Raw genomic sequence first — 15500 nt, forward strand, 5'->3', positions numbered from 1 at the left:
TGGTGAACAAAGCACAGTATATGAGATAGAGTTCCCAAGGCAAAGGGGAGCAGGCTATTACTTTTTATAATAGGAGACTTGGGTTTGTGTTTACTTTGCTTCTTTCTAACCCTGCTGCCGTAGTCCACTCAGCTCACTCTGCTTCTCTCTGTACCCAGGCCGTCTACCACCATGACTACGTGCACAGCATCAGAGGCAAAGTGGCTCCAACCACAAAAACTGTGGATCTGGACCGGGCCCTTCATGCATACAAGCTCCAGAGTGAGGTGAGAAATGAGACCTGGACAGAGTGCCCAGCAGAAATCCAGGACTCAGCTGACGAGGGCCAGGCCTCTGTAGAAGTGGCCTCGGCTTGGGCATCCTCAGCCTTTACAGTTTACATCCTGACCGTGTAAATTGTAAAGCCTGTTTCATTCACACGAGCTAAACAAAACAAAACAAAAAACAGTGCACTGCTTGTCTTCCCTCCTGTCTGAGAGCAAGCAGTGGGCATTTTTGGAGCAATGCTTGCACAGAAGTTACATAGAACAGGGTCAGTCTACTATCTCTGCTCTCAAAAAGCTTAAAATCCAAGACAAGATGACAAAGACAAGGCATATAATCATAAAAGACTATTTATTTGGGCTTCCCTGGTGGCGCAGTGGTTGAGAGTCCGCCTGCCGATGCAGGGGACACGGGTTCGTGCCCTGGTCCGGGAAGATCCCACGTGCCGCGGAGTGGCTGGGCCCGTGAGCCATGGCTGCTGAGCCTGCGCGTCCAGAGCCTGTGCTCCGCAATGGGAGAGGCCACAGCAGTGAGAGGCCCACGTACTGGAAAAAAAAAAAAAAAAAAAAAGACTATTTATTCCATACAATAAGAGATAAAGCTAGAAATTACTGTTGGAATTCAGAAGAGAAGGAAACTAGATTCCACTCACGTATTTAATATCCCTGTTCTTTGTTATCTGGTGGTGCTACTTTGCTCTCACCTTTAATGCTACTATCCTATACTGAATGTTAAAAGTAATTTGGTTTTTAATATTTTAAATACTATTCTTACTCCTTTAGCTCCCCTGAGAGACAGACTATTTCAAATCACAGACAGAAACTCCTTTCCTCCTTCTGCCAGGAACATGAGCCTCCTGACCTGACAGCCTAACATCAAGACACTGTATTTATGGGGCCCTGGGGGCTTCCAAAGATGCGTCTTATAATTATGACTATCTCGGGGATTGGTGATGGCTTGAATATCAGCTAAGGGTAGGGTTAACCACAGAGGTGGCACTAGCTGCCGATTTACTTTTCCCAAATTCTTGCTGGTTGCCCTGCAGTCAACCAGGGCAACACAGTCTAAACTGTGTTTAGAAACACAGAAGAATTATTTTCTATAAATCCCTTCACTCATTGCTCTTTTTTTGAAAGCAATATGTTAAGAGTAATTTGATTCATTGCTTGACTCTTAGAATTTAGTTAATTTCTTCTTGAAATCAATTCAATGAGTGTAAGTACACGAAGTATCAAATTGAAAACCTGGATCTGACTTGTTTAACTTAGATCAGTCGTTTGATGTAGCTCCCATTTAACCTGCTCTTCTCTGTCCCGGCAGAATCTGTACCGAAGAGCTGGCCTGCACTCCCTGCCCACTGGATATAGGCTTCCGGTTGACACCCCTCACTTCAAACACACCAAGGACACCCGATACATGAGCAGCTACGTGAGTGGTCTCCTCTTCATTAAGATGGGGCTTAAAGTGGGAAGGGGGACGCTAATATTTGTTAACAGTCTATTCTCATCCCCCTAATCACACCCTGAAGTTTCAACATGATACCATGATGGGAGCAGGGAAGGGGAGACGGTGTGTTTTCTAGGGGTGCTGCTCCTGCAATTCGGCAGTGCCTGGGTGGCCCAGTGGGTTAGCGTAGGATTTTCATGGGGTTGTATCTGCATCACTCAGTTACCTTGGCTTAGCAATCATGGCTGCCATGATGCCTCCACTTCTTTTGGCCTTAGCACAGAAGCATCCCGAACTATCCCAAGCCCTCTACTGGAAATGCAACTTCATACATGCACCACTGCTGTGTAGCGCTAATGTTGTCTTCCTTCTGCAACATTTCATTGCAGAAGATACAACATCACCGCATGTTCCTTTGAAAGGAAAGGCTCTGATACGTGCCCCACTACTTACCCTCTGTGCCCATTTCATAGAAATCTCAGAGGGGTAGTTAGACTCTCACTACCTGAGAGCATTGCCCAGGCATTAGCTCTGATACCAACCTTTCCCACTAGTGTCAGGTTCGGACTTGGTGAACAAGGCCTGAAGAAGCATAGGCTATCCCAGTGACTCTGGCCTTCAGGTCATACCCACAAACCAACCATCAGTTGAAGAATGAGCTCTTCATTCCACATTTCCCTCCAGAGTCCTGGGAATCAAACATGCTGACCAGCAAAGTCCCATAGTCTGTGGCCCAATAATATGGTTTCCAAAGCAGAGTCACAGATTTAATCTTCTAACATCATTTTTTAAATAGTCTATAAAGCCATTCATCCATCAGTCTTACAATTAGTCTCTTGTTTCTGCTTTGCATTTCTTAATTTCCTAGCCATATTGGGACTAAAAATACAGGTTTTTCTTGCATTTTGCATACCTACTTACAAACAGATTTAATCTAGGCAACCCTGAGTTGTATTCCTTTCTGGACCTGGCTTTACTAGCCAACAAATAATTTTCAAGACTCAGATTATTACAAAAATTTTGTCAATGACTTTTTTTCATACTTAATGCTTAGAGACTAATTTTCAAATGAAAGCAACAGCCCTTTTCCATTTGAGAAATGTGACGCCTACTCTCTGTTCACCCATCAGTGATCTCATTCTCACTTTGCGTCTGCAGTTCAAGTACAAAGAAGTTTATGAACACATGAAGGCAAATGGGTATACCCTTGGACCCAATGACGTCCCATTTGTCAATGTCCGAAGGGTCAACAACGTTACCAGCGAGGTACTGTAAATGTTAATTCTGTGGAGGAGTTTCAAAGACCATGGTTTTGTTTGAAATGCATTAAGAATTAATTGTATTTAAGCTATAAACTTACACATCAGCAAGGAGTAAGGAGATCCTTTTTGTCACCATTTTGATACTGATATCCTGTGGCAATGTTTTTTTAATTTTGGTAATGCCATTGTAGAGACCCACCCCATCCATAGATTATAATGCAAATTAATTCCTTCTTTTGACATTTGTATTTGGTAAGTTTGCATCTTTAGTAAGGTTGCATGTTAGTCTGACTCATGAACCTGGTTTTCTACATAAACTATTGGTCTGAATATCTAACCCTACTATCCAACCATCTGATAGAAAGTGGAAAGATTGTGCTCAAAATTCTTCACCCAAACAAAATAAATATCACTCTCTATTTTTTCTAATTTCAATCATTTTCTGTATCCTTAATCTCACTTCTCATGGCTCTTTAAATATGTACAGTATTTGATTGTTGATTAGTGTATAGATGCCCTCATCATCCTACACTAACCATCTGGAATGGTTTTCCTTCCAATGTAGAGACTGTATCGACAGTTGTACCACAAACTGAAAGACAAGATCCACACAACTCCCGACACGCCTGAAATCCGCCAAGTCAGGAAGACACAAGAAGCTGTCAGCGAGGTGGGTATTTTCTTAGGAGAGAGGGGAGGCCATGGAACCCAGGGATGAATGTCAACCATTCGGTCTCTAATTTATGTGTTTATGGGCATTTTTTTCCCCTGTAGTTGATTTACAAATCAGACTTCTTCAAGATGCAAGGCCACATGATCTCTCTGCCATACACACCCCAAGTGCTCCATTGCCGCTACGTGGGAGACATCACCAGTGATGTAAGCATCTCATACGGGTCTTTCTGGAAGACTCTTACCAAGAGGCAGGCTTGCTCTCGGTATGTAAGCCAACCAGTCTTTGAGCAGCCTTTTGCATTGAGTAAACTTCTAAACTGAGTGTAGAACTTGGAGGTAAAGCAGTGTGGAAACAGGACCCCATATTTCCCCAGCTATGGAAATAGTAGTAAGAGGACCACTTGGGAGATGCAAGAATGGCTGACCACCATTCTACATTCAACACCAAATCATTACCAGCTCCTCACTCCAAGTGGCCTCTGTCCAGGTCATGTTTAGTATCTTTCTCCTACTTACCCCTGCTCCCACCCACTTTAGCTACTTCCTGCTGAAATTTTTTTTTTCTCCTTGAATGTTTACTTCTCATAAAATACCACTCCATTTAATCTATGGTATTTTTCATCCATATAATAATAAAATAATAGCCATATCCTCTTCTCAGTTCAGGGTTAGCAATTTAAATTTTAAAAACCTATGGGACTTCCCTGGTGGCACAGTAGTTAAGAATCCGCCTGCCAATGCAGGGCACTCGGGTTCGAGCCCTGGTCTGGGAAGATCCCACATGCCGCAGAGCAACTAAGCCCATGCTTCACAACTACTGAGCCTGCACTCTAGATCCCGTGAGCCACAACAACTGAGCCCATGTGCCACAACTACTGAAGCCTGCGCACCTAGAGCCCGTGCTCCACAACAAGAGAAGCCACCACAATGAGAAGCCCACACACTGCAACAAAGAGTAGCCCCTGCTCGCCGCAACTAGAGAAAGCCTGTGTGCAGCAACAAAGACCCAATGCAACAAAAAATAAATAAATAGATAAGTGAAAAAAATTTTTTTAAACCTATGACTCATTTGAGTTCAAGCAAACTCAGAGTACAGGGTGGATGTGTTGAACCAAAATGAAAGATCCATCACTAAAAAAGTATCACTACTCTGTCTTATTCTTGATTTATATTTGCTCATGACCAGCTATATTTCTATGCTTGTGACACAGATTAAATACAAAGAAGACTTGCAGATCCTGAGGGGACTGGGCTGCTTCCTGTATGACACTCCTGACATGGTCCGCTCCCGGCACCTGCGGAAGCTCTGGGTGAGTGCACACCGTCCCAACACGCAGCTCCTCCTGCACAGCTTCACAAAGCTGGGCAAGAGGAATCTGTCTGTAGCTTCTGTTAAGGGGAAATTTGCCATTAACTCACTGAGAAAGTCATGACCCACTCAAGATGATCCGTGCTTCCTAAAAAAGGTAATGAGCTTAGTTAAATGACGGTTGTCTTTGGTCCTGCTTGGGAAGACCTCCAGGACACAGGGAGCGTCAGTGTGGCTTGCACATGCCAGCCGTTTGAAAGACAACGTGTGACCATGACATGCAATTCCTGAAGTGATTAATCAACTTGTATTTCCATTGTTGTTTTTTTAAGTCTAATTACCTATACACCGATAATGCGAGGAAGATGCGAGACAAATACAAAGTGGTGCTTGATACTCCAGAATACAGAAAAGTGCAGGAATTGAAGACACATCTGAGTGAAGTAAGTAAACATGTCACCACAAGGGCCTCCTTCCTCTAGCGATCTTTTTTTAGGTAATTATATTGGGCCAAAATCTCCCTTCTGCCTTTAATTACAGAGTGGCCACCCTGTCTAAACAAGTCAGTTGACCTCACTTTGCCTCAATTTACTTATTTTGTCCCTTTTTAATAAGATGAGGCTATTGATACTTGCCCTACCTATGACTAGGACAGCTGAGAGTTTACATGATTTTATAGATTAGAGAGTCCTTCTGTCTTAGACTATTGTTGTCTCCAAACTGAATTTATTTCAAAAATTTCTCTCTCATTAATTCCTGCTGTCAGGAACCCTAATCATGGCAATGCAATTTGAAAAGTTTTTCAATGGCTCTCTGCTCTAGTGCCCACTCAGGAAATTCCAAACAACTTAGTTTCATTTTCATCTGCCCCACCTGGCACCCAGGCTCCTGATTTATTGCCATTAGTTGTGCATAGATCTGATCCTCTCACCTATGTTGGTCCCTTGAGGGATGGCCCCCCATCTTATTTAGATGTGTATCCTATAGCGCCATAACAGATGTCCGTGTTTGCCAAGGACGAAATGTGTTCTCTAAAGGTAAGGGCATCCCGCAAATGTAAATGGTTGCTTCTATTAGAGGTCAGTGGGCCATTCTCATTCAACTCAGTTTGTTTTGTGACCTCGTTTATCGGACTCCATAAAGCTGTCAGGCCACCTCATTGACTCCCCATGCTTAATAACTCTGATGGCTGCTGTTTAGGGATCACTTATGTCCTTAGACCTAAAGAAGCCTTGGCAAATCAAGCGTTGTCCTCAGTGGAGAGGATGTGCAGCCTCCTGCGCTTGGAGTGAGCCAGGGCAGAGGATGATTCATTCTTCAGCTCTTACAAATGCTACATTGAGCACTTTTGCTTTCCTGAGCACTTCCCTCTGTTATTTCAACCAGTGCTAGCACTCAGATAGGAATGAGTGTGGGGTTTCTTCTCAGTAAAGGTGCCTCTCCATGCTGGCTAAGTATCAGAATCATCTCTGAAATATTTTAAAACTACCCTTGAGTGGGCTCCAACCTCAAGCCCCACACTAGATTCTCTCTGTCTGGACATCTGCATATTTTTAGCTGCCTCACAGGTAATTCTAATATTCAGGCAGTGTTGGAAACCACTGTTTAAAATATCACATCTCTCCTCCAGCCAATAATTAACTAATTAAAAATTGTTTGGTAACTTAAAGTGCTTATTGGCATCTTTGGAAATACCTTTATTTCTCTCAGCTGTCTGGGTTCAGAATTATCTAAAACTTTAATTTCTCTTCTTCCCAATTCCTGTTGGGATTTTGTGCATGTTATGCAACAACATTGAGGAAGAAAAATAGATATTGTTTAGTAGTGCAATTTCTCTCACACTTGCCTCACTGTAGAATGACCTGAGCTTGAGAAAATACCGATTTGAGCTACTACCCTGGATTCAGAAGGACTGGGGTAGAGCCTGCAAATCTGTTCTTACTAAGGGGGTTTTAGGATCAGGTGAGTTTGGGAAACACTGGCTTAGTAAAAAGTTTGATGGCCAAAAGTTCAAGTTATTGACTTTTGATTTGTCTTTAAATTGTGCAGATTCTTGACACATATATATCTGTAGTACTAGGAAGCAGAGATGTTGTCCCAAGGAGTATAAACAATGCATACCTAAGTACAGGGGAAATACACTTCAAAGGGAATCGTAGAAATGGCATGGGAGAGGTGGGTCTTAGTTCCAGAATTACTTCCAATTTGTTGTGTGACTTTTTCTAATTCACAACTTTAACACCCTAATTTCCTGAGCTAGAGAATTGGACTAGGTAATGATTTGGGCTTCTTTTAGCCATAAAATTCTATGATTTTGTCGATTTGATTTGTTCAAAAATTTAGCCTGGGAGAAACAGTAAATTTCTGTTTTGTTTATCTCCTGTCTTTCATTGGTAACACCAAAAACAGCCCTAAGCAGATGAGCTATATTTTGTTTCAACTTGCACTTGTATATAATTTAGATGTAAAGAAATGGACACGTACATACATGTGTATATACATATTATTTATTTCCTACATTTTATCTGTTCAACCAGCATTTTTATCCATGATTAGGATTTATTTGTTATCCATTTAGACTTTCTCGTTCACCTCATTATATTAAATATCCTCGATATTTACTAGAGGACTACTGTTTTTCAGATCTTCTATCTAAATATGAGGTGATAAAAGAATGATAAAACTGAGCTCCTGCATTCTATGGACTCATAATCTCTGGGAAGAAACAGACATCAATATGATAAATGGTATCCTATAGGAATGATCAAGACAGTATGGTCTCCAGGAGTTCTCCAGGCAGATAAGAGTGGGAAGAAAATTCTAGGTAGAAGGCACAGTATGGGAAATTGGCCATAATGAGTTCTAGAAACTGGGACTAGTTTCAAATATCACATGGGGAGTGTGGAAGACTGTTGGGAAATGAGACTGGAGACATGGGATAGAAGAAGCCAGGTTATGAAGACTCGTGGGTGATATATTAATGATCTTGGACTTGATGAAAAGTCATTGATGAATTATTTCTGAGCAGGATAGATCTGAGCATTAACATCTAATTGGATCTGAACTCTAAGAAAATCTCTTTCTTGGGCTTGTGAAAGATGGGTAAGCCATGTGAAGTGTCCAATAGAGGATTTGGGAAGGTGGTTTAGAGGCTCTTAAGGATATGTAGAAAGAAACAATACAGGAAGCTGAACTAGGGCCATGGCAGTGGGAAAGGAGAAGAAGGTCAGATTTAAGGAGTATCACAAAGTTAGGAGCCCAGGATTCATGACCATTTTGATGTGGGAATGAGGGAGAAGGAGTCTAGGATGACTCCCCAAGTTTCTGGCCTGCATGACTAGGATATCAAGGAACCATTTAACAAAATTTGAAAACCATCAACCTCAAATTGATGGTTGAGGTCCTGGGTAGAGATGAGGTTACCCAAGGAGAATGTATAGGGTAAAAGGAGCCAACCCTTAACTCTAGCTAATAGCAGCCTTTGGGGGAGTGCAGAACCATAGAAGGAAGCTGAGGAGTGCCTAGAAAGATGGGAGGCCCCCTAGGGGAGAATGGGGGAATGGAAGGCAGAGAACAGAGTTCAGGAATGAAATTGCTGAGCAGTTACAGTTGCTGCGGAAAAGCCTTCTAGGATGTAGCAATTGTAATTGTTTGTGGTAGTCTTAATGCAATTCACTTCATTGGAGTGGTTGGGTGGAAGCCAAACTATTGCCTTGTGAAATTAATCAAAAGAGAGAAAAAGGCAAAACACATAGTTTGCTTGGTTGTGAAAGAAAGGAAAAAGGCCATTGGCAGAACTTGGAAAAGGCTTAATGAAGGGAGGGACTTGGGTCTGTTTGCAGAAGAAGGGAGAGGGCTGGCACATCGGGAAGGTTGAGGGTAACTGCCAGAACAGGGTCCTAGAAGGGACAGGTGAGAAGGGAACAAGAACACAGCAGGTGGCTTGGAACTCGGACAGGCTGCAGAATGTCTCTAATTTTGATACAAGGAAAAAAAGAAAAGGAAGGCTAAGGAGGTTAAAAAAAATGTATTGGTTTATTGGACGGAAACTGAGATTGCTGCAGTGGGAGAGGCCCTGCTTTTTCTCTGAAGTAAGCAATAAAGGCATCTGCAGAGCATAGAATGTGTCCATGAAGCAGAAATGATGGTTATGACTGTTTTATGTCCAGCTGGTGTACAGAGCTGCAGGCAAGAAGCAGAAGTCAATCTTCACTTCAGTTCCTGATACTCCTGATCTTACAAGAGCCAAGCGAGGGCAGAAGCTTCAGAGTCAGGTAACATTCACACATGAAGATTCATAAACCTGCCCCAGGGGGTGGTTCTGTGTGGCTGACCACTCCCGTCAGTAGCAGACCCTCACACCTGGTCGTCCTGGTGCAGCCTCATGCTCTTTAACTTCAGGAAGCTGCTTTCTTTGGGGCCGTCTTCACTATGGTATGTTTTACATGAGCAGGTAATGCCATGTCTTCTAAGGTCTATACAACTTTAGTCATTGGATGAGTGGTCTGTGGATTCCAGGTGGTGAAAATAAATTTTTTAATTCATTCCATAGGACCTATATTTTGTCCACAGATAAATGAAACCACAATTCATGCATTCAGGCAAAAATGAAAAAAAAACATGTTGAAGACTATCAGAATTCCTCTCATTCTTCTATCAGCATTTTTTATCACGTGGATTTAGACTAGACCACACTCAGCAGCAGGAATGTTAGATGACTGGAGCGCGTATATGTGTTTCCTAATGTGAGACAGAGGGAGAAACAAATAAACAGAAACACACATAACAACAACAAAAAATCAGGACAATAACAAGTAGACACTGCCCTCCCATCTTAGGGTTAGAAATGAGTAAAGAGGACTGAATACTAAATAAGGGGTATTTTATCTCTGTAACATCTGATCCCTATTCTTTGTTTTTAATTTTTATTGGCGTATAGTTGATTTATAACGTTGTGCCTATTATCATTCAGTATCTGTATGTTGAACTTGCCACCAAAGAGAGGCCACATCATCATGCTGGAAACCAGACCACAGCCTTGAAGCATGCTAAAGACGTGAAGGACATGGTCAGTGAGGTGAGTTGGGAATTCGGCACCCAGGCACTGAGCTAAAGAAACAAATCCTTTGCTAAAACCTTCACCTGCTTGGGAGTTCCCTGGTGGTCTAGTGGTTAGGATTCGTTCACTACCATGTCCTGGGTTCAATCCCTGGTGATGAACTGAGATCCCATAAGATATGCAGCGTGGCCAAGATAAAAATAAATAAATAAATTTAATTAATTAAAAAAAAACCTTCACCTGCTGCCTCTGATCAGAGAGCTCATTTCTAGAAGTTGTGCTCAACAGCATCAAGAAACAGAAGGCAGAGCTATTCTCTTAACGAGCATGATCCGGTGTGTCCCTAGGCTGGATCTGTTCCATGGTTGTGAATTGGGAGGGATGAAAACACTTGAACTTAAATTTCTCTCTCTTCCATCTTTATTTCTTAGAAAAAGTACAAAATTCAATACGAAAAGATGAAGGACAAGTACACTCCAGTTCCAGATACGCCAATCCTCATCAGAGCCAAGAAGGCTTACTGGAATGCCAGTGATGTATGCATCCCTCCCTTCTTTCTTCATTGTGATGGGGCAGCTGAAGTGGAAACGCCTAAGAAGCATAAGATATTACAGTCATATCCGTAATTCAAAGTCCTGGCCCACAGTACAGATCAGGAAAGAAACAAAAACACAAAAGCCAAACAAACAGGCACAAACAATACCATTTGGCAAAATCGCTAAGAATAAGGCTGAGAGATGCTGAAAACCTACTGCTTTTCTCATTGCTCTTCCAAGCAAAAATATGACACTTTCTTCTAATTCTTTGGTGGCATTTCCTAGGGATACTTGATGTTGCTTATCCATAAAATGTTGTTCTTGGAAACAGCCAAACACGGTTTCAAATCCTGATGCTGTGATTTGCCTGCTGTATGACTCCATATAATTTACCTAATTCTTCTGAGTCTCTTTTCTTATATGTGAAATGAGGATAAGAATTGTGATAATTAAATTAGACTAAACAAGATAACAGATACACGTTTCTAGCACAGTGCAGGGCTCTTAGTTGACACTCAGAAAATGTTTGTTCCTCCTCTTGATCGCCTAAATCATGTGAATGACATGTTTGTGAGAATTCACAGGAACAGACTTTCATTTCCCATACCACATGATCAAGGACAGAGTGCCTTTCAACGGTAATGAGATTATCTGTTAATGAAGATATGAAATGAATCAACCTGGTTAGGTGGCCAGTCCTTACCAGTTTTGTGTCCCAGAGCCCAATTATGAATGCATTGCACCTATTACCAGAACCAGGATCTCTGGAGGACTGGTTGGGACTTAACCCAGCCAAAAGCTCAAGCAACCCCCTCACCCTCAATTTAGCAACATAGCTCTAGGATTTCAAGCATCTTAAGTGGTTACAGTAATCCCTAAGCAGAATTGTGAAAGTGTACAGCAAATTGGAACAATATCTTAGTTCTGTAATTTTGTCAGAAATTTTCAGTTGCAGCTAAAAGGAGTCTGCTAGTTGGAAGAAGACCATGTCGGTTTGCTTAAAATATAAGCTGAAAAAATTATATGCTACCCTCAAAAATCTATTTGCTAGGATAGTTTTTGTCTTCTTGTGACAACCCCATCTTTATCACTTCAAGGTTACTGTTGAATATTAATCTGAACCAAGCTTGCTCTGCATCACCACTTCTCAGGGATGTCCACACAGTGAAATTGCCCCCTGGAGCTCATTATGTGCCACTGGACAGCCCTATCCCCAGGGCTTTGTCAGTACCAATACTGGTAACTCTAACCTTTGAAATAGTCCAGCTGGTATGTGGCATTAAATTTAGCCTATCTACCGTGGCTATCTCCACAAGTAGAGCTAAAGGATCTTAGATTACCCATCTGAAAAACAAAGTTAAAGGCCTCCTTCACTATGTGTTTGCTCAGCTACCCAAAAAGAAAAGATTCGTTCGAGATTGAAAACAGAGTGCTCAGAGAAGTACTCATTTTGTGTAGATGAGATGAAACTTCTATGATATTCTTAGGTTAAAGTCAGAGCTGTTGACCTTTGAAATACCACAAAGATAAAGATTGAAATGGAATAAAATTTTAGGACTGCTCCATGGAAAAGGCTTTTAATACCAGGAGTTAGAAACTAAATCTTTCTCCTTTTTCCACATACATTAGTATGTCTTGGGTTCAACAAAGTTATGCTTCTTTTTTTTTTCTTCTCCTCCCCAATGAGCTTTTTGTCTGCTTGTTTTACGTTTAAATAAACTTTTTATTTTAAGTAGTTTTAGATTTACAGGAAAGTTGCAGCGATAGTACAGAGAGTTCCCATTATAGCCTATACCCAGTTTCCCTTGTTGTTACCACCCTACAATACCATGGGACATTTGTCACAAATCAATATTGTTACATTATTATTAACTAAACTCCACACTTTATGCAGATTTCTTTTGTTTTCTCCGCATGTCCTTTTTCTCTTCCAGGATGTGAAAGAGGTTTTTAATCTCTCCCAAATTTATTCAAGGGAAAACTTAAGAGATAAGACTCAGGAGAGTTCAGGGTTAAAAGAGCTTAGTTATTTAACTTGGGAGTTCTTTATAATCCATGTGCTTTTCCTCTTTCCAGCTACGCTATAAAGAAACATTTCAAAAGACCAAAGGGAAATACCACACTGTGAAGGATGCTCTAGACATCGTTTATCATCGCAAAGTCACAGACCACATCAGTAAAGTACGCCCCTATATATTTCTACTTGTGTTGGGCTCAGTAACCCACCATAATTTTTAAAAGTATCCTCCCTTTCCTAAAACTCTCTGGAGACAAATGGACTTTTTTACATTAAATTTGGGTAAGATGTTAAAGCCGCCTTTGTGCTTTTACCACAGATAAAATACAAGGAGAACTACATGAGCCAGCTGGGAATCTGGAGGTCCATCCCTGATCACCCTGAGCATTTCCACCATCGAGCAGTCACTGATGCAGTCAGTGATGTGAGTCTTGAAATCTTCTATTTTTACATATGAATTAATATGTCCACGTGACAACGAAATCAAACACTGCATAAAAACTGATCAAACACTTGACTAAATTTTAGCTCTTGTGTATGGATGTTTAAGTCATAAAGCTCATTGCTAAATAAGTGAGCTTCAACTCAGGAGACAGAAAAATATATTCAAATTTATAAACCTTATTTTTCTTCTAAATGTGTTACATCATAATACATGACTGGAAGCGATATATTTCATGTAAATGATAACCTATTTTTGAGCAACTGAAGAGACAACTTCAGGACAATTAAGCAATTAAGACACATGACAATGCTCATTTAGAAAGAAATTTCAGCTCTTTATATGAAAATACAGCTGCGGAGCTAATGATGTACTCTCTAGGCAAGTATGCCTGTTAAATTTGAATTGCTTTACTTGGTATTAAAATGAAAAATTCCATATGCAATACAGTACACCATAAAGTGAGCAGAAATCAGTATTATTGGAAATGTCTCTTAAATAATTATTTCAATACTTTATTATTCTATATACCTTAGTGATCAGACCTTCTATTTGTTCTACTTGTATCGATCCTAACCTACTGCTATTTGGAGATAGGTACTTAAAACTCTTTGGTGATATTCTTCTCCCAGGTAAAATATAAAGAAGATTTGACCTGGCTTAAAGGCATTGGTTGCTATGCCTTTGATACCCCCGACTTCACTCTGGCTGAAAAGAACAAGACTCTCTACAGCAAGGTATATATCTACTCAAGGGTAACGACCATATCCATGAAATGTACTCCAGTGCCCACAGAGAGAATTAGTACTGAGGAAACAGCTTCTCATATTTCCATCCCTATCCTTGCTTCTAGACTCTAAAGTTGGAGTATATACTACATTATTCACTCTACTCAGGAATTATTTTAGTATTGGCCTCATTGACAATAGTAATCATTTATTTACATCACTCATTTGAATTTGATAAAAGGCCATCTCAGTACAACTCCTCATGGCTCTTCCAGAATTTCCTAATATGTCTCTGGGTGATTTGATATGGAGGCAAATAGAAAGTGAGATTATTTTAATCTACAAACTTGACGTGTGACTTGAAGCAAATAACTTTGTTTTTATGGCCTCATTTTCCTACTTACAAAGTAAAGCAGTTGGATTAGCTTCCTTTGAGTTCTAAAATAGAAGTCAGCAAACTTTTCTGAAAGGTTCCAGATAGTAAATAATTTACCCTTTGTGGATCACATTCATTCTGTCACATATTCTTTGTTACAATCCCTTAGTACTATATAAAAAAGTTTTTTCTTAGTTCATGGGGCTATTTAAAAACAGGTAGTGGTCTAGATGCTAGCATACCCCTGCTCTAAAAGATTATGATTATCTGATTCATTACTGGAAAACTACTTCTAATTAACGGACTAAAAACTGCCTTCGAGGGCACATGGAAATACCTTCAAAGTAAAATAATAATCACTATAAGTATTGAAACAAAGAAGAAACTGATTTGGGTTTTTGTCCAATATGGAATATAGATCTATTTGACATCCATTCAATGAAAGTATGTATTTGGGGGCTAGTTTTTAAGACATTGAGGTGGGTATACCCTTCATTGCCTTGGGAGCCAGAGTGTGTTCAGTAATTACTTTTTATCTCTATGAATGACTTAATCACAATTGTATACAATAAACGGCATATCTCATTCTTAAGATAATCACAGATGCTATCAAGTAACCATGTTCTATTTTCTCTAGTATAAGTATAAAGAGGTATTTGAAAGGACGAAGTCAGATTTCAAGTATGTTGCTGATTGTCCAATCAACAGGCATTTCAAGTTTGCAACTCAGTTGATGAATGAGGTATGTATGACCTGATCCAATTGAGCCTATTAGCGTCCCTTAAGAAGTCTATAAATGGCGTTTGATTAAAACCCAATACCTAAAATGACAGGAAAGCCATTTTAGTGTTGATTCAAGATTACGCATTGGGAAGGCTCTTATAATATCACTATCTGATGAGCTCTGCCAAAAGCATGAATAAGAACAAAGGAAGGGGCTGTCCAGAGTGGAGTGAGGTCCCCACAGCCAGCACAGCCTCTGCTCGCACTAGCACAGGGCAGCACAGCCCTTTGGGTGACAAGAGCAAAGAGGTAAAGGATTTTGTTGACTGTCAGCTGAACTCCCTTCAACAGGGAGGGTATAGGATTCTGTGTAGAGTTGGAAGACCCAGAAGTTCAAAGTTAACTTAGTATCCCTTACCAGGGCACAGAAATGGCAGCCCTAAGGGGGTAGTAGTGATTCACGCCTTCAAATGTATTGCCATTGTGACTCATACGTTGGTGCAGAGAAGTGTCCATTTGCACTCAGAATATTCCTTTACCTTCTACCCAGTTTTTCCTGGAACTGTCTTTGCAATAGTTTAAGGTAAATTTAGCTTAAAATGATGAAAGAAGCAAGCTATGAATTAATGTATGGATGGAAGGTTTTTACATTTAATTTCCTAT

The 15500-nt window shown here is 40.6% G+C and overlaps 1 protein-coding gene across 1 annotated transcript in view; it reads left to right on the forward strand.

The window, feature by feature from the left end:
- Positions 1 to 15500, forward strand: part of NEB (nebulin) — a 240272-nt gene that overhangs the window by 181233 nt on the left and 43539 nt on the right. The window contains exons 115-128 of the mRNA XM_073807710.1: positions 159 to 266; positions 1585 to 1692; positions 2869 to 2976; positions 3538 to 3642; positions 3747 to 3851; positions 4859 to 4957; positions 5289 to 5399; positions 9126 to 9230; positions 9929 to 10033; positions 10447 to 10551; positions 12628 to 12732; positions 12888 to 12992; positions 13643 to 13747; positions 14752 to 14856. Of these exons, the coding sequence (XP_073663811.1) occupies positions 159 to 266; positions 1585 to 1692; positions 2869 to 2976; positions 3538 to 3642; positions 3747 to 3851; positions 4859 to 4957; positions 5289 to 5399; positions 9126 to 9230; positions 9929 to 10033; positions 10447 to 10551; positions 12628 to 12732; positions 12888 to 12992; positions 13643 to 13747; positions 14752 to 14856 (1479 nt within the window). The remainder of the gene's footprint in view (positions 1 to 158; positions 267 to 1584; positions 1693 to 2868; positions 2977 to 3537; positions 3643 to 3746; positions 3852 to 4858; positions 4958 to 5288; positions 5400 to 9125; positions 9231 to 9928; positions 10034 to 10446; positions 10552 to 12627; positions 12733 to 12887; positions 12993 to 13642; positions 13748 to 14751; positions 14857 to 15500) is intronic.

This window comes from Tursiops truncatus, chromosome 7 (assembly GCF_011762595.2).
Source record: "Tursiops truncatus isolate mTurTru1 chromosome 7, mTurTru1.mat.Y, whole genome shotgun sequence".
Classification (NCBI taxonomy): domain Eukaryota; kingdom Metazoa; phylum Chordata; class Mammalia; order Artiodactyla; family Delphinidae; genus Tursiops; species Tursiops truncatus.